At 41.5% G+C, this 23674-nt stretch overlaps 1 protein-coding gene across 1 annotated transcript in view; it reads left to right on the forward strand.

Annotated features, from left to right (window-relative positions):
* The window catches only part of Prex2 (phosphatidylinositol-3,4,5-trisphosphate dependent Rac exchange factor 2), a 289087-nt gene that overhangs the window by 259989 nt on the left and 5424 nt on the right, over nt 1–23674 (forward strand). The window contains exons 38-39 of the mRNA XM_041667469.1: nt 13117–13219; nt 17608–17675. Of these exons, the coding sequence (XP_041523403.1) occupies nt 13117–13219; nt 17608–17675 (171 nt within the window). The remainder of the gene's footprint in view (nt 1–13116; nt 13220–17607; nt 17676–23674) is intronic.

Consider the following 23674-nt stretch of genomic DNA (forward strand, 5'->3'; position numbering starts at 1 on the left):
CATGCTGTTCTTAGTAGAGATGCAATCACGTATCTGGAGTGCTCTAATTTATACTTCTTTGCTAACACGTTAAAGGATTTGCTGTGTTATGAATTTCCTTTCCTACAGAGACATGTGTTACTTTTACTGTGCAGTTACCTGCCTCATAGATGAAGTTATTTTTGTTTTCCAAATGGAACCTTTTAATGGCATTGAATCAGCTCTGTGGCTTTTCGAGTTGTGTTTTGTATCTATGCCAGTTATTTGTTGCAGGCAATCAAAGAGCTTGCCACTGCAACTGAGATCTAAATGTTCCTTTTATTTCTTACAGCAGCATCCTTCCATTTAGTGTGGTTGGTTAATTTGTTTGGGCTCGTTATTCCCACCCCTGCTTGACAGCCTCCATTTCTCCTTTAACAAATACAAATCAGTACCTTGCAAGTGTTACAAAGCTCTCAATATGTCTCTTACTGAGTCTACAAAGATCCTTTTCTCTTCGACTTCATTAGTATCTGGGAACCCATGAGTAGAAAGCTTCCTGAAAGAGCCCGAGATAAATGTTTACAAATTTTCTAGCAAAGGCAAAGATTCTGAGATCATAGTGTGCCTCTTTAGGGACTTGTCTTTATTCTCAACTTGATCTGATTTTTAGTGGTGATTGATCCATGCTATCAGTCTTGGTGTGGTTACGCCAGCAAATGGTAAGTAACTTCAGTACACGGCTGAGGACTTGACTAGCCTGGACTGTGTCTGATCAAATTCTGTGAAAAGGACCAACCTTTGTTCTCATGATTTCGGGTGAGATTGAATTTCTTTAAGAATCAGGCCCTCCGTTTTTAGCTAACATCCCTGGCCTTTCCTCAGTGGAAATCGGCAGCTAAGCTGCATCATGATCCTCCTCGTGAAGAACTGCCCACGAGTGTGAGAAGAACACAGTGCATGCCAGGGCCAGCGGCTTGCCGTTGTTAAAACACAATACTGATGAACTTCGATTTGCATACACAATCAGCATCTGATTTTTATTAGTGATAGAATGTGTGCTCGAGGATACACACACACACACACACACACACACACAGATTTAGGAATCAAGCTTAAAAGGATCCATTTTCAAAATGTATTTATTAATAGCTTGTTAGGAAGTTGAGAAGCATTTTCCTAGTTAACAGTCCAAGAGCTGCTTGGAGTCCCAAGGTCATCCCCTACCCTATACCCACCAACCAAAGCCCATTTATGTAATCACAGTATAGGACCCAAAGTACTTATTACAGCATTTGTTAAGAAAATAAAAAATCCAGAAGGTGAAATACAAAAACAACGCCAAAGAAACCAGTATTAGCAATGCCTCCAGCAGAATAGTTTTCATTTCAAACAGAGATAAACACTATGGTGATAAACAGTCACAAAAGCCCTCACCAGGGAACGCCAACTTACATTTCAACAACCACGTTGAGCTTGTGAAGGGCTCTTTCTTAGTATATTCTATTCTGTCATTAACATGACATCCAAGGGCAAATTGACAAATAGGCTCAGATTAGGTAATGTAGATTCTTTGAAAGTAGAACATTCAAGGTAACCTGACTTAGGTAATCATAGCGTCCCAAGAGGCAGACAGCAAAGCTTCATCTGTCCTAACTCGTAAAGATATAAAATATGTCAGAGTCTACCCTGGGGTTTCCATAAAAGGTGAGAGCCTCTGTGTGAGACAAGTAAAAAATGCTCCACGAGCAAATAAAAGTTTCAAATGTATCCATTTATATTTGGACAGAAAATACTTTAAGAGATAAATAGCAAGATTCGGGAAGATGTTTGAATTTTAAATCACTAAAAGATGACTAAATGAAAGATTCTTTCTTAGGGAGAAGAAGAAACTTTACAATTCTCTCATCTATATTCTCAAATAAAGAGGCTCTAAAAGACACTGCTCTGGTAAAAAGATTGGTAGCGCTGCCTTTTCATAGCTCAGGTGTTGATGTGTCTCACACATTCTCATCCTAAGATGTAATTTAAGTATTATGGAATTTTACAGTAAGCAAAGAAAAAGAGATTTCTGCTGATCTCGTAGCCACATAAATAATACAGATATATGTATTCTCTTAAAGTAACAGAGGAAATTAGATATTTCACCCATGATAGCAGATTCATGTTTTCATAAAAGGATGAAGGAAGCAGCTGTTTGCCATGTAAATATGTTCACATCTGTAAGTGATGCCATTATCTTAATGCCTAGACTGCCTTTACTGGATACAAATCTTGAAAATTAATACATGACATTATTTGATTTTGAAATGCCCATTATTTTCTTAAGATTAGATGCAGAGAAAGGTTTATTACACAGGGGTTCTGAGAGTGACTTATTACTGCAAGGATACAGTTGTGACAACAGGATTCTGGTGATGTTTGTAACGCAATGCTAATTAGTTTCATTAAATAAAAACCTGGATATTAGGGATATCAGATATTCGGGGGTGAAAACTGAAAGATCAGAGAAGCAGAGCAGCCAGTCACTAGTTCCAACCTCTACTAAATCCTCAGACCAAATGGGGCAAGATCCTGTCTTTAGGAATCCTTAAACTGAACGGTTGAGCTCCTGTCTCCTCCCACCTTACATCTCTCTCTGCCCAGCCACATCACTTCCCATCTCCACCTCCCTAGTGCTGGATTAAAGGTGTGAGCCACCACCACCTGGCTGTTTATCTTTTAGACTGATTTAATTTCCTATAGCCTAGGATGTCCTTGAACTCATAGAGATCCTTCTGCCTCTGTCTCCTGAGTGCTACAGTTAATGGTGTGTGCCACCACTGCCTGGCCTCTATGGCTAACTAGTGTGGCTAGCTCCATACTCTGAATTTCAGGCAAGCTTGGTTTGTTAGAGCACAAACAAAATATCACCAGAGGTGTGGGTCAAACAGGCCTTAACCTTAGTCTATGTAAAATGAGTGCTCTGGCATAATGACTTTTCATCATTAAAGTAAAAAAGTCTAAGTAACTGTGATGTGTCTAACATTCCCATGTGAGTTCTGACATCTAAAGGTGGAAGAGCCTGCAATTTTGACATACAAGGGCAATAGAGAGGCATCTCAGCTCTCGGGAGAAAGTGTGATTTGCCTTCTTGACCTACTGGAACTGTAGCCAGTTAGTTAGATCTTCCCAACTTCAGCCACAGATGCCGGTGTCCCCTAAAATCCTCACAACCATAGCTGGGGCCACAGCTGGAGCAGCCCAACCAAAGACCAAAGCCTGAGTATTTCAGTAAAGACAGGTAGGCCCTGTGCACTGTGAAGAATGAATACAAGACTCAAGATGATTGCAGCCCTGTGGCTAGTAATGGCACGTGCCTTTAATCCTAGCACTGGGGAGGCAGAGGCAGGTGGATCTCTAAGTTCAAAGCCAGCCTGGTCTAAAGACTAAGTTCCAGGACAGCCAGGACTACACAGAGAAACTCTGTCTTGAAAAAAACAAACAAACAAAGAAACAAAACTAAAACAAAACAAGAAGATAACACAGAGAATTTCAAGAGTCTGTGTTAGAAGTTGTAATAGAAGGTGTCATGATCTTTAATGAGAATTTCATGGTTAATTCCCTGTGCAGTCCTGGATACTTGCCCGCTTAAACTCTGTTGTGGCCTTAAGACAGGTAGAGCGGAAGCAGTGGAGTATCCAGCTTAGCGCTGCTGTCAGGATCTCTCCCTAGCTGTTGTTGTCACTCCTGCACTCTGCTTCCTTGGTTGTCACGGGGCTGTGCTCTGCCTGCCCTGTCTTTGCTGATCCATTAGTCTTTCAGCTCTCTGATGATCAAATTGAGATATCGCCAGATTTCACCAGGACTGTCAGTTTGACAAAGACCAAGTGATAATGTTGATAACCTCGCCAGATACCCAGAGGTTGTCTCTAGAAACAAGTATTGCTCCAAGTTGAGTTTGTTTTGGATTCTTTTTCACCACCCAAAAGTGTGTTTTGGTGCTTTATTACTAGAGGGGGTCCGTTATATAGGTACTGGCTTTCTGAAATCCCCTTCGACTTGTGATCTTATCAAGCTTTTAATTTGTGACAGAAGCATTCCTAAAGGTTAGTGGGGTGAGAAAGACTAGCAGGTTAGCACCCAGTCTTTCCATATTAATCTTGCAGCAGCTCTGACTGTGAAGAACCACGGCAGCCACTTGGGGATTGATCTGTGTTTAACTTACCACTTCTGCCCCCAGGTGTGCAATTTTCCTCTGTGTAAGGTAATGAAAGCAAGGAGGAAAAAAAAGAAAGAGCCCGGCAACAAGAACAAATTGGTTTCTTCAATCAGGTGCTTCGCTCTGCCTGCCAGAGACTTTGCGCAGCGATGTTCTGCTCTCTGCCATGGTTAAACACAATTAGAGGCTGGGATGAGTGTGAGCAGTGCAGGAATGGATGCTTCGCACAGAACAGCGTCTTTCATGCAGCAGAATGCAGTTCCCTGCTAGGAAGGAACATGCCATCCTGTCCGTTTAGTCTCTGTCTTGATTGCTTTACAATTGATACCCCTGAGTGTGTTCCAGGACGCCTTCCCTTCTAATCGTAGGCACATTTTTAGGACGGCAAGGTCTACATCCATCGAGAAGCAATCTGAGCTTCCTGGCTTCATCTCTCCTAAAACAATGCATATCAAATACAATTGCCAAGCCCAAGATTGTGGGTGTTGAATTATGGATGGTGGGAGCTCACACCCTCTAAAGGCATTAGCTATGTGATAGGAATTTCATGTAGTGAGAAGAGTCTTAGGTTTTGAATCAGAAAGGGTTGGATCCTGTTCCTTACTTGCTATTAAAGTTAGTAAATGATTGCATAACCTGATCTTTTGGAGTCCCCTGGATGAGGCAGCAGTCACGAGTTCCTCCTTACAGTGGGAGTGTGAACACTAAGTGAGCAACGTACATGAACACCACCATACTGGCAGAGGAACTAGCAACTGCAGCCATTCTGATTGTTCTAATGAGACCTGTGGTTTTGATAGTAAATCCATCCATCTCCTTACTGCTGAGTTATATGAAGCACATCTGACTGGTTTTATGTTTGCTTGTTTGTTTTTTTCGTTTTTATGGTACTGGAGATAGACCCAGCTCCTCATTCATGCTGGGCAAGCGCTCTGCACTGAGCTGTACCCCCAACCCACATAACCCCAGCTGCTTGAAATGACTATGTCAACCTACCAAAATAGAGAAAATCTGCAGGAGCTATCGGAAGTCACAGTAAGGGTTCATCATGGGCAAAGTGGGGAGGGGGGAGGTACACTAAGAAACAGAGAACACAAAATGCCAGATCTTGTTAGTACTTTTTTTTAGAACCCTCCCTTGGTGCCTCATAGAAAGCCACTGAAAACAGCAAAAGAGCCCCCCTTAAATTCAAGCAGAGGAAGTTTTCATTCCTAGAAAAAAAAAGCCATTAGAATAAACACAAAAGTTTAGGGCATGAAAAGAGGCAGGTGTTAACCTGTGTTCCCTCATTGATAATATAGAAGGCTAATTGTAAAACTTTACTGTGGGGGCTCTGAGGGAGCCTGAGCATCTCCACCTTCTCTGCATTTATTCTTAACAAGGGAGCCTCCCTGGGAAGCTGAACTGCAGCAGTTTTTATTCAGAAGGGTGAAGAATAGCCTAAAGATTAGGGTTTTTTTTAATTTATAGTTTTTATAATTTATTTTATTTTTTTAAATAAGAAAACATTCTTTTTTCATTTCACATACCAATTCCAGTTCCCATCTCTTTCCTCCTCCCATTCCCTCCACTTACTTTCCACCTCATCCTCCATCCACTCCTCAGAGAGGGTAAGACACATTGCTCTTGGGAAGGTCCAAGGCCCTTCCTACTAAATCTAGGCTGAGCAAAGTATCCATCCAAAGAGAATGGGTTCCCCAAAAGCCAGTATAAGCAGTAGGGATAAATCCTGGTGCCAATGGCTGTGCAGTCTGCCCCAGCCATGCAACTGTCACCCATATTCAGAGGGACTAGTTTGGTTCTATGCTGGTTCCCTCCCTGTCCAGCTGAAGTCAATGAGCTCCCATTAGCTCAGGCAAACTGTTTCAGTGGGTGTCTCCATCATGGTCTTGACCTCTTTGCTTATATTCTCACGCCTCCCATAGCTTTTTAAAGGAAGTGACTCAAAACAGAATAAGTAGAGGTCGCAAATTCATGTGGAAGCTATTCTGTAGCCAGTGAGATTTATTCAAAGCAAACTTTTCCCAGAAGTATTTCTATAAAACTAATTAATCAATATACGTTAATATTTATGTTCCAAGTAGAAAGGAAATCCCCCCAGAAATGTTAAGCAGCAGATAGGTATAGGGGAATAGTGCTTGGAGCTGGAGAAAAGGAAATGAAACCAAGTCTTTCATGTATGTGCTATAAAGGAGCCATTTATTGACTTTGCTAATATCTAGTGTACTTTCAATGCATTTGTCATATTTCTGAATAGATTTAAGGTATGGATCCTTCTTAGGAATAGGTGCCGGGTCCTATAACAAGATGAATCCTTTTAGGCATACATGCGTGCATTAAAAAGTGTGCACTCAATGCTTGCTGAGTTCCAGGAAGCAGCCTATGATCTAGGAAGCCTACAGCTGACACAGAGAGCAGTTCAGCCAGTGGTCACATTGATGAAATCTGATAGTTGTTGAGACTGTACTGTATGCTCTATGATAAGTAATAAGATGAGTTATTTTATGTAATCCTAAAAGGATACCCACTATCAGTGAACTAGATTTAGAGTGGAAAACACAGAATTTAAAGAGATTAAATAACTTACTCAAGGTCACAGCGCTGTCAGCAAAGCCAGCATCCTGATCAGAACAATCTCTCCAGTGTTTGTGTTCTTAAATTTGCACTCTCCCGATGAGTAGAATATAGTATGTGACTTAAACCAGGTCCCACTGTCAGCATATGAGGAGCAGCTTGTGCAGCCTCGGGGGCTAGTGACTACATAGATGGTCAGCAGTACAGGTGAGCCTTGTAGCAGTTAGCAGAAACTGAAGCTGTGTTGGGAAGACCTTATACCTCATCCGAAGACTCCAGAAACCTAAACCATTCAGATAATTACATTTTCATTTGCACTGTAAGAAGACCACCCTCTCAGTGGAAGAAACCAATGAGAAGAGGCCAAATAGAAGGGTGAGGGCGAGGGACCAGTGCAGACAAGAGATAGCATTAGCAATACAGCTAAAGAGGGAGGATTCAAGAGTTGGTTCAAGACAGGAAGTGAGTAGGATGCAGTCCCTAGTGGATGCAGAAGTCTATTGCACACACACATTGATCTTCTGTGAATGGACAAGTTAAACTTAATAACATGGAGTTCATAATAATATACCACTTTTAATGGGACTATAAAAGATCATCACCATCACTAGACAATCACTTTTGGGAAGCTGTCACATTTACTACAAGATAGGCTTATGAAAATGGCAAGATTAGGATCGCATTTGAAAAGTCCTTCTACCCTGTGTCTTTAATGAATTAATTCTTGTGCCTCCTTTTTCTTCTTTCTCATCAAGCTGGAAAATCTCTAACATATCTGTTTCGTAGATTTCTTTTTTTATATAGTCAGAAGAAATAGGGCTATACAATTGTCCAGGAGAAGGAGATTTAGAAACTGAACGTAGGCACTTACATCTTTCTCACAACTGTATGTTAGTTCATATGTTGTTAAAAACTAATGAGTCAGACGCACAGCTGATGCACTGGTTGGAGTGTGTGAAGTCAGGTGATTAGCAGCCTCTCACATCTGCTAACAAAAGTACCCTGGTGTCTACCAGAGCAGCTCATGTCCCAGTGCTCTGCACCTCATTGTCATCTTGGGGTTGATCTGTGTTGGGCATTTCTTTTCCATAATTTGAATGCTATGCAGGTAACTGATGCTTAAGAAAGCTGCAATGAGAACCCAGGCAATTAGCTTCCTGATAATGTCTTCTCAACAGTCACGTGAACAAAGAGAGCCAGCTTTTAATTAAAGAAGTCATAACCAAGACTCTCTCCTTGAATGAAGATTCTAAATCTGTAAGATTCTAAATATGAATCAAAAGCTATATAAGACATAATTCATATGAAGAGTTTTTATTAAAATAATAGTTTCCCCAGGGTATCCTTATCAGGTTGTTAGGGTGCTGTACCCCTGGAGAATTTCCTCTCCCTTGTCTCCATGAGTGAAGGCAGCACCAAAGCTGTGAAGAACAGTGAAAAGAAACGCAGTTTATGATCACGACGTTGCCTTCTTCCTCCAGGCAAAGCTCACGGATTTCAAATTAACCTGATTTCCTTTTGTGATCAACTCATTCTAATTAAGCAAGTGAATTAAGCATGTGAGCATCAGGGTTAGCCAGTTTACAGAGAGTGTTTATTAAGGGGCCACACCTCCAAGCAACCATGTTCACAATCAAGACGGGTCAACACCTGCTCTTTTCAATTCAGAGGCTCTGACACAAACCCGTAGAGTCCAGCGGTCTGTTTACCACATACTCTGTATTTGTAAGCTAATAATAAGATCAAATGTATACAAGTGATGCCATTTTATAATTAATGCTCAAAATAGTTTAAAAAACAGAGCTCAAGTTACTTTGGAATCATCAGTATCCATCTACAGACTCAGTGCTGATGACGTTCTCAGCATTGATTTTAGTTCTGAGCATGTAATATGACGCAGAAAACAGGTTTTGAACTAGTGTTCAGTCTCACAATTTTTCAAATGTGGGAAGAGTAAATACTAAGAACCTCTTCTTAAGTGTTGCATTTTCTATCTTTGATTACTTAAAATATTTTTAGATGAACATTTACATGAACTATTGTGTGACAAACTGCGGCTACAAATCTAGAGGTGTTTGTCATCAGCCTGGTGTTCACGTGTCAAATTTGTTGTCTTGAGTTATAGTCAAAACCTGAATCAATATGTCTCTCTCTCTCTCTCTCTCTCTCTCTCTCTCTCTCTCTCTCTCTCACACACACACACACACACACACACACACACACACACACCTAATAACAAAAGCTTTTAATACTGGCTCTGAGAGATAGCACAAAATGTTTAACTCTAAGCAAAACATCACCTCTGGGCCTGTGTGCGCTGAGAGCAAAGACATTGGGACAACAACCAGCACTCAACACTGGTCCCACATCAGTCTTGCTCCAAGTCCAACTCCACTCCTGACGTTTGGAGGAAGTGATCATCTCCCCACGTGTTCGTGATACAGCATCTGCCCCAGAGGGACTGATGCACTGCAATTTGAATCAACATTAAAAGAGTCAATAGACCTTGGAAGGTTTGAAGATGTAGTTAGAATTAGACTGATTTTCCGTCTGTGATTATTATAAATGACCAAATATGCAGAAGGCCCTGAGGCTTTGAGAGACTTTTTTTTATTTTGAAAGTCTAATTTATTATAAGTGTATCATGAAACATCTTAAATAGGAGGCATATTGCAAAAACTGCTTCATGGAAGACTGGATGTCTAAAAATCTGAACTTAGATGGTAGTTAATACATGGATGAAATACAGCATTTTACATTTAAGTAATTTTGAGAATCCTCGCTTTTCCTCATCAGCTAGACTTAGCTGAAGAAAAGCCCAGAATGTCATCTTCTCATTTAGTAGCAGGGAAAGGAAGAAGACTGCTCTTGCTGAACAGTGAAGATGTGAGGGCCTAAAGTCAATGTCTTCTTTAAGAAAAATGAGAAGACAAAAAAGAAATGAAAGTTAGTATTTATCAAATGTCAGAACAAGAACAAGTCACTGGGGTAAATGCTAATAAAATAAGCCTTACAAAACTTGGAATATGATATTATTGTGTGACCCAGTTCTGTTCTTTTTCCCATATTTTTTATGGCACTGCATTTGACTGCCTACCAAATTATGATAATTTTGTGATATAATTTTTCTATGAGGAGAATAGAAAATTTGTTCTAGCTTTTAGCATGACTGATCTCATTTGAGTTACTGAGAGTTCAGAAAAGCTTTTCAGTAGGAAAAATGTATTATTGCTAATGGCTGGGTCACTTTTCCGTTGTTAATCTAAAGCTTTATGAATTTCTGTAGCACACAGCCCGAACCAAGTCCTTTTGAAAGCTATTGTACAGAGAGTTTTTGTTAGGATGCCACACCTCCACGCGAGCAAGACCGGTCAACACCTGGTCCTCTGACAACACACACTTGCAGTCAAGACAAGCAGGATTTGGGGGCCTCTGGTCCTGCATCACTTGTGCGCAGTGTGCAAGCAGGAAAGTGCTCGGGAAGCCATTGCTGTGCTAGAATACTGCAAGATCCTGACTCCACATGGACGCAACGATGACTCATCTGAATAATCCTAGTCGAGTTACCCTAAAGCAGCTTCTGCTAGCTCAGTTCCAGAAATAGCCAGCAGCCATGAAAAGTCCACACGAGACTACACATTATGAATGAAGAAGCCGGGAAGTGGAGAATATAACAGTTGGAACCCTTTGCAGTTAACACGTTTTACTTAGTGAACTTAAAGAAGAAAGCATGTGATGGTGTCAGTGACTGCCAGGGCCCCTCGGAGAATCTCAAAGCATCATTTCCAGCAAGCAGTCCCCAAAGTGAAACTTTTCAGCTTAGAACCGAGTCTGTTTCTGCTGGCAGCTCATGGTAGTTGGTGCAAAGTGGATACGTGAAAGTTGCCCAGAACGAATCAGTGAATGAAAGGCACTCCTCTGTGGTAGGTGCTGAGAAGAGGCTCAGTTGGTAACCTCCAGGCTGTGAGAGCATGAGGACTCCAGTTCAAGCCCCCAAAACATAACACTCTGGCTGGTGTGGCGCACATCTGTAATCCCGGTACTGGATGCTGGAGTGGGGTGGAGACAGGCAGGTCCCTCAGAGTTGGCAGCCAGTTACCATACCCTAAGCAAGCTCCAGATTCCAGGGAGAGAGTTGTAGTGGGAGGCTGCTTGTTCGTTTCCTGGCCCCCAGACTCCTGAAATAACCACACAGAAGCTATATTATTTAAATCACTGCTTGGTCTATTTGCTCTAGCTTCTTATTGGCTAACTCCTACATTAATATAACCCATTTCAATTAATCTGTATATTGCCACGTGGCAGTGGCTTACCGGCAAAGATTTGGCATGCTTGACTTTGGCGGAGGCTTCTTAACATCTCTCTGACTCTGCCCTTCTTTCTCCCAGCATTTAGTTTAGTTTTCCCAGCCTAGCTAAGTTCTGCCTTGCTACAGGCCAAAGCAGTTTCTTTATTCATTAACGAATAAAAGCAACACATGGACAGAAGGTCTTTCTACATCCAAAAAAGCAAAGTAGAAGGCTCTTGAGAATCAACAATTACAATTGACTTTTAACCTCCACATGAATATGCATGCAAATGTACACACACACACACACACACATGCACCTCACACAAAGCCAACAATATTCCCGATGTTTACGTGATCTTTTTTTTTTAAAAAAGTCCTTAAAATTTTTTTTTTAGTTAATCATGAGACTTCATTAAAATGCACACAGCATATTTTTTGATTGGCTGAGAAAAGAAAACACACACACACACACACACTCATTTGAAGATCAGTTTTTCTCTAAGTGAGATGTCATTGGTCCACATGTGGTATCTTAGGTCTCTGATCCCGGACTCGGGAGGTGAAGCAAGGGCATTGCTGTGAGTTCTAGACCAACCTGGGCTACATAGTGAGTAGCACTAGGCCAGCAGTGTTAAATAATGAGACTGACTCTGTCTTGAAAGATGGGGGGTGGGGAGCAGTGAGGAAGGGAGGGAGAAACAGAAGAGATGACTAACACTTGGATGCCCCCTGTTTGACTATATTATTGGCTACATGGATGGCCCCGTTGAACTAAAATTTTTTCAATTCTCTGGCCGCCCATTTCCCGCTGTGTTGCTATTCCCAATCTGTAAAATGAAGACTAAGTCAGTGTGAGATGATTAAGAAGGTTGCTGACAAAAACCCTCTCTGTGTCTGCCTTTGCAGCAGAATAGGCAAGCCATGCCTCATCAGGAAAGTGCAGATATGTCTCAGGATTAGAAAATGAAATTAAGATTTTTTTATTTCTTGAACTTCGTTCAGCTGGTGAAATGAGCATTGTTGGTTAAACTGTTAGGGTTAACAGATTTAAAGTGGAGCAGAGAACACCTCAGTGAGGACAAAAAGTTGTAGTCTGTCGAGGAGGCAGGCAGTTAAATGAAATTGATTTGTTTTTACATGAACCGTCAGGTAGGTACACTGGTTGTCCTTTGGTGGCCTACGGGTTCATGGACAACAGTGCGTGAGACAATTCGGATCGACTCCGACACTAAATGCTTGTGAACATTGTGTCCAACTAGAAACTAATTATGTAACTTCAGACCATCGGCTTGCAAGCAGTCCAGAGAAATTCTTAGCAGTGGTTATGAGCAGCAACTCTTCGGGTTGTTTATTGGTCAGAGGAACTCAGCATGCTCCTCCTTAGAGTGATGTGTGATTGATCGTATAGCCTGGCCTTGACAGGGTCTTTTTCATATTATAAATGGTTCTTTTAAATCCCCCTCTTCATCTTAGACAATCAGTAAAATCCACCAAATGTATTGGGATTCTGTACCACTGTCTCATAACTAAGGATGAGTCACATTTCCTCATGTATGAGAGCACCCACATTGTTACTTGGTGTTTCTTAGGGTCGTTAGTAAAGTCCTGGACAGATCTAGAGAAGTTTCTTGCCAGTTAATCCCATCCCTGAAGAGTCTGAAGAGGTGATCATGAGTTTGGTGTCACTCTGTGCTGTCATAAGACTGTGTTTCTGAAAACCCAAACCAAAATCTATTAACTGCCAATATTTAAAAGAAGATAAATTAAACACTATTTATTCTAAATAATATGTATTATTAATAATATTATTAAATTTTTACTATAAATACAGTTATTCAATTTTCTATGGTAAAGTTCTTTTTTATACATAGTTCACAATAGATTCATTTTATATTTAAATTTTTTAACCTATATCCCCAGTAATGTATGTGCCTCTGTGGCCTCCTTTTAAATAGGAACTCCATACAGAGGAGTCAATATTGGATTCCGAGTAACTTTGCATTTGGCTGGTTTCTGATGACACTGGTAGCTCCGGTTTCTCTAGGAATGGCTCAGTGGGTCTGATCATGACTTCTACTACCTTGTCCCACAGGTGCACGCTGAGTGTGACGCTGGAGCAGGCCATCACTCTAGCCAGAAGCCACGGGCTGCCTCCACGATATATTATGCAGGCTACTGATGTGATGAGAAAACAGGTAAGTTCCCCTCTCCTGCCTGCCTTAGGGAGTTGTTTGCCAGGACCTGGTTTGCCTTGGTTCATTTATCAGGTGTCTTATGGGTGTCTGTGTGACGAACACTTTTCTAGGCACTCGACTCTGCATAAGTCATGACTGGGAAGAATGACCAATGAGAAAATAGTACAGACACCTAGTCAAGTGTGGACACTTTCGAAAAGGATTTCTGTGCTGTGTCACCTAGAAGAAAAAAGGGAAATGGTCACATGAAACAAGAGTGGACTGGGCTTTTAGCAGTATCAAAATAAAGGATGTGTGGCACTTCTAGAAATTGAGGGCAATTTAATAAGCCTGGGAAACAGTTCAGGAGGGGCCAAAGAAGAGGAGTAATTGTGAGGGCCCCACTAGTTTCTGCGATCTCCCCAAGCCTTCCATTCCATGATAGGATGTGTCCATCTTCCTAAGGATAAAGTCCTCACCTCAGAGTTTTCACTTAAGCCAGATATGAACCTTTCAGCTGTCTTCCCATCACTAGAGGCTATACTACTTTCTCTGTGTGTTCTCTTTTAAATAGAATAATTTCCTAAACTGTAACCCAACAGCATTTGAAGAACCAAGGTAACTTGGTCTTAAATTGTTTAAATTCTTTTTAAAACGCACTGGCTTCCATTGTTCTGATTAGAAATAAACTTAAAGCAAAGAAAGTCAGCCTACAAACCACAATTGCAGAGAACTTAGACAACAATATGGACACTAAGAGAGACTTACATAGGTATAATCTACATGGGAAGTAGAAAGTATAAAAAGAGAAGATCTCCTGAGTAAATTGGGAGCATGGGGACCTTGGGGGAGGGTTGAAGGGGAGAGGGGAGAGTCAGGGAGGGGAGCAGAGAAAAATGTAGAGCTCAATAAATAGCATGGAAAAAATAAATAAATAAAATAAATTTTTTTAAAAAGAAAATAGAATTGAGCTAGTACAAAAGACATTTAAGCAGTGATAAGAAAAATGAAAGTCATAAATTTTATATATTTTCTGTCACAGTCCTTTGGCCTGCTGCAGCAAAATCTGACTTGCCCTGAGTTATTCAGCGACTGTGACTTCATTAGATATGATTTTGTAATTATAACCAGTTTATTCACTAAAACATTACTTAGGCAAACATAAGCATTGTCAACCTCCCTAAGAATTGTTCCCAAGATTTTACTATGCAAGGTCAAGCTAGCCAGTGAAAAAATAGATGGAAGAAGTCAACAGGGAGCTAGCTTCTGCAATGCCCATTGCAGCCCCAGTGAGTGGGCATGCCTTGACTCTGCTGCTTTTGGAATCCTGGTGTAGAAATGGACTGAGTGGAACTTAGAAGGTCATGCAGGGACTGGTAAAGTTTAGACCCACCAGAAGAATGCTACATTTGTAAACTGCCATATGATTTAAGAAGGACTTGGGGAAGTAGATGCACAAATTCTGCTTTAAAAAACAAATCAAGACAAGCTTGTAAATTGTCACATCAGAGGTGGGATTTAGGTTAGAAAACAGAGCAAAAAGGTAGATGAGGTCTTCTTTGTTTTTTCTGTGTTATGCTCAGATTATATACATGGGGAGCTTTGGTAAAGCTACCTCACAATTATGTCTTACAAGGAGAAGGAACTAGAGTGACCCTCTAGCAATCACTCCACTACAGAGTTATTCTGAGATGATTCCACATGCATTCCTACCTATGGGTCTGAGTAACCATAAACCTCTGTACTATCTTTAATCATTAAAATGAAAATGGACATAAAGAAACCTCTGTAATGGCTTCAATCATTAGAACAAAAATGGACATAGAGAAACTAGAGATAAAGAGAAGTTAATATACACATGTCCGATTTCACTGCTACCAAGTTCCTTCCAAGCATGGTATGCATCTGTAGTATTGATATTGGATGTGTAAAATAGAATCAGAAAGATTGAGAAGTCAGGCAGATTCCAAGTCAGGCATATTTTATCACTCTTTTATTCTCTCTCTTTTTTATAACTGGGTTGAGAATAGGTAGCTTTCTTCCTTTGAGGCTGGTCCCTTAGCTCTAAGCTGTATAACCTACAGGATAGAGAGAGCTGGAAGACACAGTGTATTGCACAGGGCAGAGAGAAGTGAAGACCTGATTATTTCTCCCTGTGAAAGATTGCAGAGCCTCAGGCCCTCTCTTTGGGAATCAGACTGGTAGCCTGATGTCCAACGGTTCAGCCTGCCGTGCTCCTGTAAGGGAGCATCTTTCTTCAGGCACTGGGCATTGGCAGGTGGTGAGAGATAGGTGGCTGGTGCCCACTCCTCCCACATGCTTTCCAAGAGGCGACAGTGCAAGTCTGTTCAGTAGCCTGGTGTGGCTCTTCCTCTTTCTCCCTTTGAACTGGAAAGTTTAGCCATTTAAACTTGACCCTGGAAAGCATGGTTCTTAAACATTTTTCATCCTTACTAAGTTTTGAGTATTAGAACTATTTTGTTACTGAATCTTGTTGTGGTGGCTGTTTATTGGGTTATTGAGACAGAGTCTTATTTTGAAGGCTTGCCTAGCCTAACTTGTTAGCAGACTTAGTGTCTCAGTTTCCCAAAGTGCTATTTTTAATTATTATTAAAAATTTCTGCCTCCTCCCCGCCTCCGCCTCCCATTTCCCTCCCCCTACCCTGCTCCCCTCCTCCTCCATTTCCTGCCCTAAGAGCAGTCAGGGTTCCCTGCCCTGTGGGAAGTCCAAGGTCCTCCCCCCTCCCTCCAGGTCTAGGAAGGTGGGCACCAAAACAGCCTAGGCTCCCACAAAGCCAATACATTCAGTAGGATCAAAACCCAGTGCCCTTGTTCTTGGCTTCTCAGCAGCCCTCATTGTCCACCATGTTCAGAGAGTCCGGTTTTATCTCATGCTTTTTTGACCCAGTCCAGCTGGCCTTGGTGAGTTCCCAATAGATCATCCCCATTGTCTCAGTATGTGGGTGCACCCCTCGCAGTCCTAACTTCCTTGCTCATGTTCTCCCTCCTTCTGCTCCTCATTTGGACCATGGAAGCACAGTCCGGTGCTCCAATGTGGGTCTCTGTCTCTATCTTCTTCCATCACCAGATGAAGGTTCTGTGATGATATGCAAGATATTCGTCAGTATTGCTATAGGGTAGGGCCATTTCAGGCTCCCTCTCCTCAACTGCCCAAGGAACTAGCTGGGGACATCTCCCTGGACACCTGAGAACCCTTCTAGGGTCAAGTCTCTTGCCAACTCTAAAATTGGCTCCCTTAATTAAGATATATACTTCCCTGCTCCCATATCCACCCTTCCTTTATCCCAACCATCCCATTCTTCCAAGCTTCCCCATCCTCGCCTTCTCACTTTTCTCTCCCCATTTCCCCTTACTCCCATCCCACTTCACCCCCAAGTTCCCAATTTTTGCCCGGCAATCTTGTCTACTTCCAACATCCAGGAGGATGACTATATGTTTTCTTTGGGTTCACCTTCTTATTTAGCTTCTCTAGGATCACAAATTATAGGCTCTATTACAAATTTCTGTTCTTTAATCCCTTCTTGAATGTTTTTTGTGTTGTTCACCTTTCCAGATTTGATTTCATTTCTTAGTTTTATTTTGAGAGAGTCTATCCATTGGGTTTTTCTTCCTTTTTCCTCAACTTTATTTAGGTTAGTATTGGGTGTGCAGTGGGTACTTGGAGCATTTCAGGGTTTTGTTTTGGTTTAGCAGCTCTCCTTTCCTGTGCCCAACAGCAAATGGTCATAGTTGAGTCAATGTAACTAGCTTCCATTAGGAACCAAATAGTGGTTGAAACTCCATTCATGAAACAGACAGGTTACACGGTCCCTTTTATTTCTGAAGAATATTGTATTTATACCACCAACTTTGAGTCAAAACTCTTAGATGTCATAAATCTACATTCATATGGCTTGTGTAGAAATTCTTTAGACTATTTAGATGCTTTCTTGTGAAACATTATTACACTTGAAATAACTGTCCATCTAAAGAGATGTAGGTATGACTCCTGTGCTAACATGTGTTTATAGCATGGTTCTGTTCTGTTCTCAATGTTTTAAGTGATTAATTGCTTTAACAAAACCCTGAAATGCTCCAAGTACCTACTGCACACCCAATACTACCCTAAAGACAAAGACAGAAGGTGTACGAATAAATGGAAATTGGTTAAACTCACTTTTGAATGAACCCAAGGCTATAGGATGAATAATAAGTATTTAGAACCATATAGTTGAACTCATAGAAGCATACACAGAGAATGCTTTTGAAATTTTGAAAGCATCCATATAGTGGTTTTTGTTGCATTCCTTTTTAGTGTCCTTTCATGTTAAATAGTGTTGTAATAATGCCTCAGCTAGGTTTATTTGAATTAACTCAGATTGAGCCTAAAGTATTTCTCCGACTTTCAGGGTGCAAGAGTTCAGAACACAGCAAAGAACTTGGGGGTTAGAGACCGGACTCCACAATCAGCTCCAAGGTAAGGGTAACCACATCTACCCCTTACCTAAGGGCTTGCTGGCCTCTGGCAGTGTCAATCATGACATGCTTAGCTCATGCTCAGTGTCATACTGACACCAGTAGTAACAAGTTCAATGGGTGAATCCAGTGGGGAAGGTTGACAAGGGAACAATGAATGCTCTCAGACATAAACAGACTTTTTTTTTTTATTTTGAACACAAATTTAGAAAGAAGAGTCTAAGCAAATACAACTCAAAATGCAACTCATATGTGCCAAATGCCAGTCTGCCCCTTCCATTGCCCCCTCTGTGATCGGCATGCCCTTCCCCCACCATGATTTGAAACCTGTTTAACTCAGAAAGCCCATGTCATTCCTGCTTTGAGTTTTGCCTGAGTTGCTCTTTCTGTAAGGCTTCCTGGTGTCCTGGTATCACATTGTAATGCTCCTTTTTTGTTATGTTACCATAATTATTAGAGGTTCTCTGCCCAACTCAAATCTGAGCTCTCGGAAGACAGAGAATGTTCTTTCATTTTATCAGTGACTACATAAGACATCAAATATCTAAATGTATTTCAAGGTCATGTGACAGAATCAATGAATCAATGAGCTTTTTGTAGAGTCTATCATATTCATGGTTCGCCAGTTATCATATGAAAGGACTCTGACTTACCTTTAAAGTAGATGAACATAGAGAAATTCTTTCCATTTGATTTCCCATGCTTGGGGTAAGCAATCATCTATTTTAAAGTTGAGCAATGTTAAATAATTACTCCTACATTTGATCATTCTTACAGGTTTGCATCTTAACAAACAGTAGACATCTCCAAGCCTGACTTTGGTAAAATGTTCTTTGTTGATGTTCAGAACACCTTATCGGAGAGTGGTAATTACAGCCATTTATGAAATTATACCCCATTTTGAAACTACTTGGGCAGTAAGAGTGCTTTCAAAAGGGTAAACATATTTTCCCCCCAAAAAAACTGGTGGGGTTATCATGTTCTAGCTGCATTTATTTTAGTGCTGATTGCCAGCTCTACATGATCCTCCAGTCCTGTCAATGTTATCCTTCAGAGCTGATTAGATGAGAGTCTTAAGGGTTTTCTATCACTAATGGATCATTTCACACGAGTGTCTCTCTAGGACCATGAGCAGACATGGCATATTGTGTAATAGACCCACTGCAGTGTTAAAATGCCAATAAGAAAACAAGATAATAACTTTGCAAGGTATTTTCAGCTAGAGCCTTAAACAATAATAAACAGCGGGGTTGGGATAAGGTTTCAGCGCTCTGATCAATAAACCAATATCCCAGCTGAGCACAAGAAAACAAACTGATGAACTCAAGCCTTTTTCTATTGGATTATCTTTAAAACACTTGAGATGAAACATAATAAAATGATCCAGCTATAAAATGGACACGTTGTACAAGGGAATAACAGCCTTAAGAGAGAAATAAAAATCATTTCAAATTCTTATTTACTGTTCCACGCATTCTGCAGATTTTTATTAGGGAAAGACGGTGTGTGTTACTGTTGCCCCAAGGAAGATAGTAGCCCAATACAAAAGTGCCTATGGTCCTGAAAGAGCTTCCACTTAAAGAAATGAAATGTGTGGTTGGGGACATAACTCAGTGGTGGAGCACTAGCATCTTTGCTTGGAATGCACAAGAGCCAGGATTGGATTCTCAGTAAGGAAGAGACAGGTAAAGGGGGAGGGAGAGGGGAGGAACAAGAGAGAGAGGAGAAGACAGAAGAGGAAAAGAGTGGAGGAGAGGAAGGAGAGGAGGGGAGGGGAGGGGAGAAGAGAGGAGAGGAGGGGAAAGGATAAGAGAAAAGGGGAGAGAAGAGGGGGAGGGAGAGGAGGGAGCAGGCAAGCCACAGTGAGAATACAGAATGCCTCGGATCACTGAGGCCTCGGATCCCTCCTGACAGGAACCAGCACTTTCCTCAAAGACAGTTAGCTGGAGGACACACTTGGTTCTCAGGGCCAAACTGCCCACTGGCAAAGCTGGCAAAATATTTCTAGAAAGTTCATTCTTAGTGGTCTAGTGAGCTATCTCTGCCTGAGATTTTATTTGGCTCAAATCTCCCAACTGACTTCCATCATTGTATCCCTAAAATCCACTTTCTTTCTATATTATTATTATTATTATTTCATTATTATTATCACTCAGCAAACATATACTGACATCTATAGATTTTCTGTTTTGTGTTTGGGAGGGGCAGGCCTTTTGGTTAAAGCAAGATGAGAAGATTCCTCAACCCCTGTCACTAATGGGTGATGAAGAGTGTGGCTGGAAACGTAGGCAGAAGCCAGACAGGGAGATACCTACAGGAATAAGGAAGATTTTTCATTTGAACTTGAAAAAAAAAAAACCACAGTGGCATTCCTCACCTTCATGTGTGGAAAATTGGAATCTTAGGGCCTTCTCAGGTGACAATGGGGTGGTCCATCGGAGGACATCTAGGACCAGAGACATGTTTGAAAAGATAGCAAGAAGAACCAAAATGAAAAGACAGACACTTGGAGGCATAATTGATAGCCTTTGGATGAAAACTGGAGAGGAATTAGTGAGAAAGAACATTCTAGAATGACCATAAGACATTCTATCTGGATAAAAGCAGTTAGTAGTCTCTGCCCTGGAACAGTGAATGCAGAGGGAAAGAATATGCACTGGACAAAGATGGTTATCTCAGCTTGGTCACACTGAGATGTGGGCTGCTCAGTCTACAGGTCTGTCGTTAAGGCAGACCTACCGTCCTGTGAGTCCCGGGTCAGTGAAGACCTGAGTGTTACTACCTGGTACTAGGGAAGGCTACAAATACCACGGGATGACACTGAGTGTGAAGAGCAGCAGAGGAACAGGATGGAGGATGAGCAGTCTGCGAAGCTGAAGGGCTGAAGGTAAACAGGGCAGGAGTTCTAGAATTCACAAAGGAGGAAGTAGCCATAGTCACCACACAGGAAGAATGGACATCCTGATTCAGGGAATCAGTATGTTACATCACCAACCAAGTACTGAAGTTTAATTGTTTTAGATAGATTGGTCCTGGTATGTAGTTTCCTGAACATCATTGCCACTCTGCTTCAGCGCTGTATGTCTGAGATATGTCAGGAATGGCTTTTGAGAGTAAGATGTCAACACACATGTAAGTGTGCTCAAGGAGCTCCAACCTAGCAGTACATAGGGACATAGACAAAGCTACACATACATGTGTGCATGTGTGCACACATGGCCTTGTGTGTGTGTGTGTGCCTGTGTGCCTGTGTGAGTGTGCACATGCAAACATGTGTACATGTGCATACTTGTATGCATTTGTGCATATGTGTGTGTGTGTGTGTGTGTGTTAGGCAACACTGATATGAGGAGGGCTTGGAGAAAGTTCTACCTAGCTCTGGCTTTCCTTTGTGCCTTATGTTAGTGTGGTAGTAACCAAGAACAAATGTCAGAGAACCATGTGAGGCATGGTGGTCTTATTTCTGTTATATTGTAAACCTGAAACCACTGTGCCATGAGAGTTTGACTTGTTTTGTGTAATTTAGGGGCAGCACATATCGATGTTTGAAAGAGAGAGGGTAAAACAAGTCCCAAGTCCCAACTCTTGTTCTCCACAGAACCTTCTGTAGTAAGGTGTGTGTGTGTGTGTTTCTCTGAGATTCCAATTTCTCATCTGTCCCAAGGGAGAATTGCTGAGACACAGTTTATTTTAACTATGGAAGAAGTCCTCTAGTCCCCATTAGAACATGTAGGAAGGTAAGGTATGGTGTAGACAGTAAACTTTGGGGACGCTGCTTGATGCAGCAATATAAGCCCAACAAGGAAGAAGAGCCAGGACAGCCCTCATTCATGTGGAGCCCTAGTGCTCATGTGTAGGATAAGAGCTTCGCATGTAGGGTCAGCAAAAGCCCCCCCCCCACTGTCCCAATATTTAGCTTCCCTAAGCAGAAGCCACAGTTGCAGCATTAGAATCCAACTCTTTACCTATTACACTTCACCTCCCAAATTCATCTGCCTGGACTACACTGCCCAAGCCGTACAGTTTCCATTACAAGTGTGTCTGAACTCAGATAACCCAGAGTCACTTCCAAGAAGCCTCACAGCAGCTGAAGCTTCCCAGCTCTGCAGTAGAAAGAGCTATTATTGCATTTGGTGACTTCAGGGAATAGCCTTTGCTCCAATTTGCAAGGCAGACGTTTCAAAGACTCATCTCTCAGCTAGAATTGGTCGTATTGGGCACAACCATGCAGAGCGAGGTAATAGAATGTGATAGGTAGGACATTCTCCACCAGCCCTCCCATCCCTGTTCTTCCTGCTCTCAGGCCTCTGTACTTTGCCACTATGGAAACAGGAAGGGTAAAAATTGAGAAAGAAAAGAACCTTCTGATTGTTCTGTTTCCCCAGTCCCAGGAGGCAGTTTGAAGCAGCATCTTGTACTCCAGCTGCAGAAGAATCTTCAAACTACATCAGTTCAATTTAATGTGTTCTTTTCTCTGGGAAGACAAAACAAGCTTTTTAGCTTTCTCCTCCTCTGTGGAGACAACCTATAAGCCACCTTTTAGGCATGAAGTGCTTTGTGCAAACCTCCAAAGACAGTAACTTCTGGCTCCCAGACTAACAAAGTTCATTTTATTAACCATACTTGCAATTTGCTATTAAATCATTCTCATTTCTCTCCACTGATTTAGAATTAGCATGGTTTTATATGTCACAGGGAGAGGAAATTTATAGTTTGCTGAAGTGACTAACAATGCTTTTAAGTTCTGTTCAACATACAGTGCAAAAAGGAATAAATATTTCCTTAGTGGCCCCTGTTTGAATCACTTTCAAAAGTCTGGAAGAATGGGGAGTCGAGACTGGGAGTATAGCTTAATGGTAGAGCATGTGCTTAGCAACTATAAAAGCCCTGGATTCCATCCTTAGCAGCCATATGCAACACCCCTGACAACACACTGACACACAGACACACACACACACACACACACACACACACACACACACGAGATATATTTAAACCGAGTTCTGCAATGGAAATACTAGCCTAATGTACAAAGCAGGACAGAGTAGTCTTAATTCTTTTTAAGCACTTTAGCTCAGCCTCTAGATCAGTGGTTCTCAACAGTGGGTCATAGCCCCTTTGGGGGTCACACCTCAGATAAACTGCATATCAGATATTTATATTGCAATTCATAACAGTAGCAAAATTGTAGTTACAGTAGTAAATAGAGTAATATAATAAATATAATAATTATAAAGTAGCAATACATAATTTTATAGTTGAGGAAATGTATTAAAGGGCTGAAGTATTAGGTAGATTGAGAGTCACTACTCTAGCTGTAGTATAAGGAATACATGTGGTGTTGAGGTCACTAGCATTATTCAGCAATATTTTGTTCCCTTTCCTTTGGTTCTCCAGTTAGCTTTTAGCCACTCTGGCCAACTTGTGCAAAACGAATGAGTTCTGAGCTGTGGGTTACTCCATTGTGGTCTCGAAGAACTAGGGCTGGCTGTGAAGGAGTATGCCCCAACCTCTCTACCAAAAATGTGAATTCTTTGAACTTGGGGCTCCTACTGACAGGTGACTGGTGGCTGGCTATAACCAGTCGTGGAGCCTCAGAAAAGGCCAGGTAACTAACTGTGTCGTGAGATTCAGGTTTCAGCTTCTGTCACATCAAACCCATCCACAGCCAGCCTCTGGTCCAGAGAGATAGTGGAACATGAGGGAAATTTATAGTAGGTGTAGGAAAATCTGTAGGTCCCCAAGAGATAGAGACCACATCACTGCAAGGTACCTCTGGTGGACAAGGTGCTATCATAATGACACTGCCGCCTGGCATTCAAGGGATAGATTTTACTATCAGCAAAGGAAACAGACAGCATGGAGCAGAGCAGCAGGTTCTAAGATGGTGGGTCATGACCTTTTTGGAGGTCATATCAGCTATCCTGCATATCAGGTATTTATGTTACAATACATAGCAGTAGCAAAACTATAGTTATGAAGTAGCAATGAAATAATTTT

The sequence above is a fragment of the Microtus oregoni genome, unplaced genomic scaffold, assembly GCF_018167655.1.
Source record: "Microtus oregoni isolate MIOR12 unplaced genomic scaffold, Mior012 000017F_ref0000208, whole genome shotgun sequence".
Taxonomy (NCBI): domain Eukaryota; kingdom Metazoa; phylum Chordata; class Mammalia; order Rodentia; family Cricetidae; genus Microtus; species Microtus oregoni.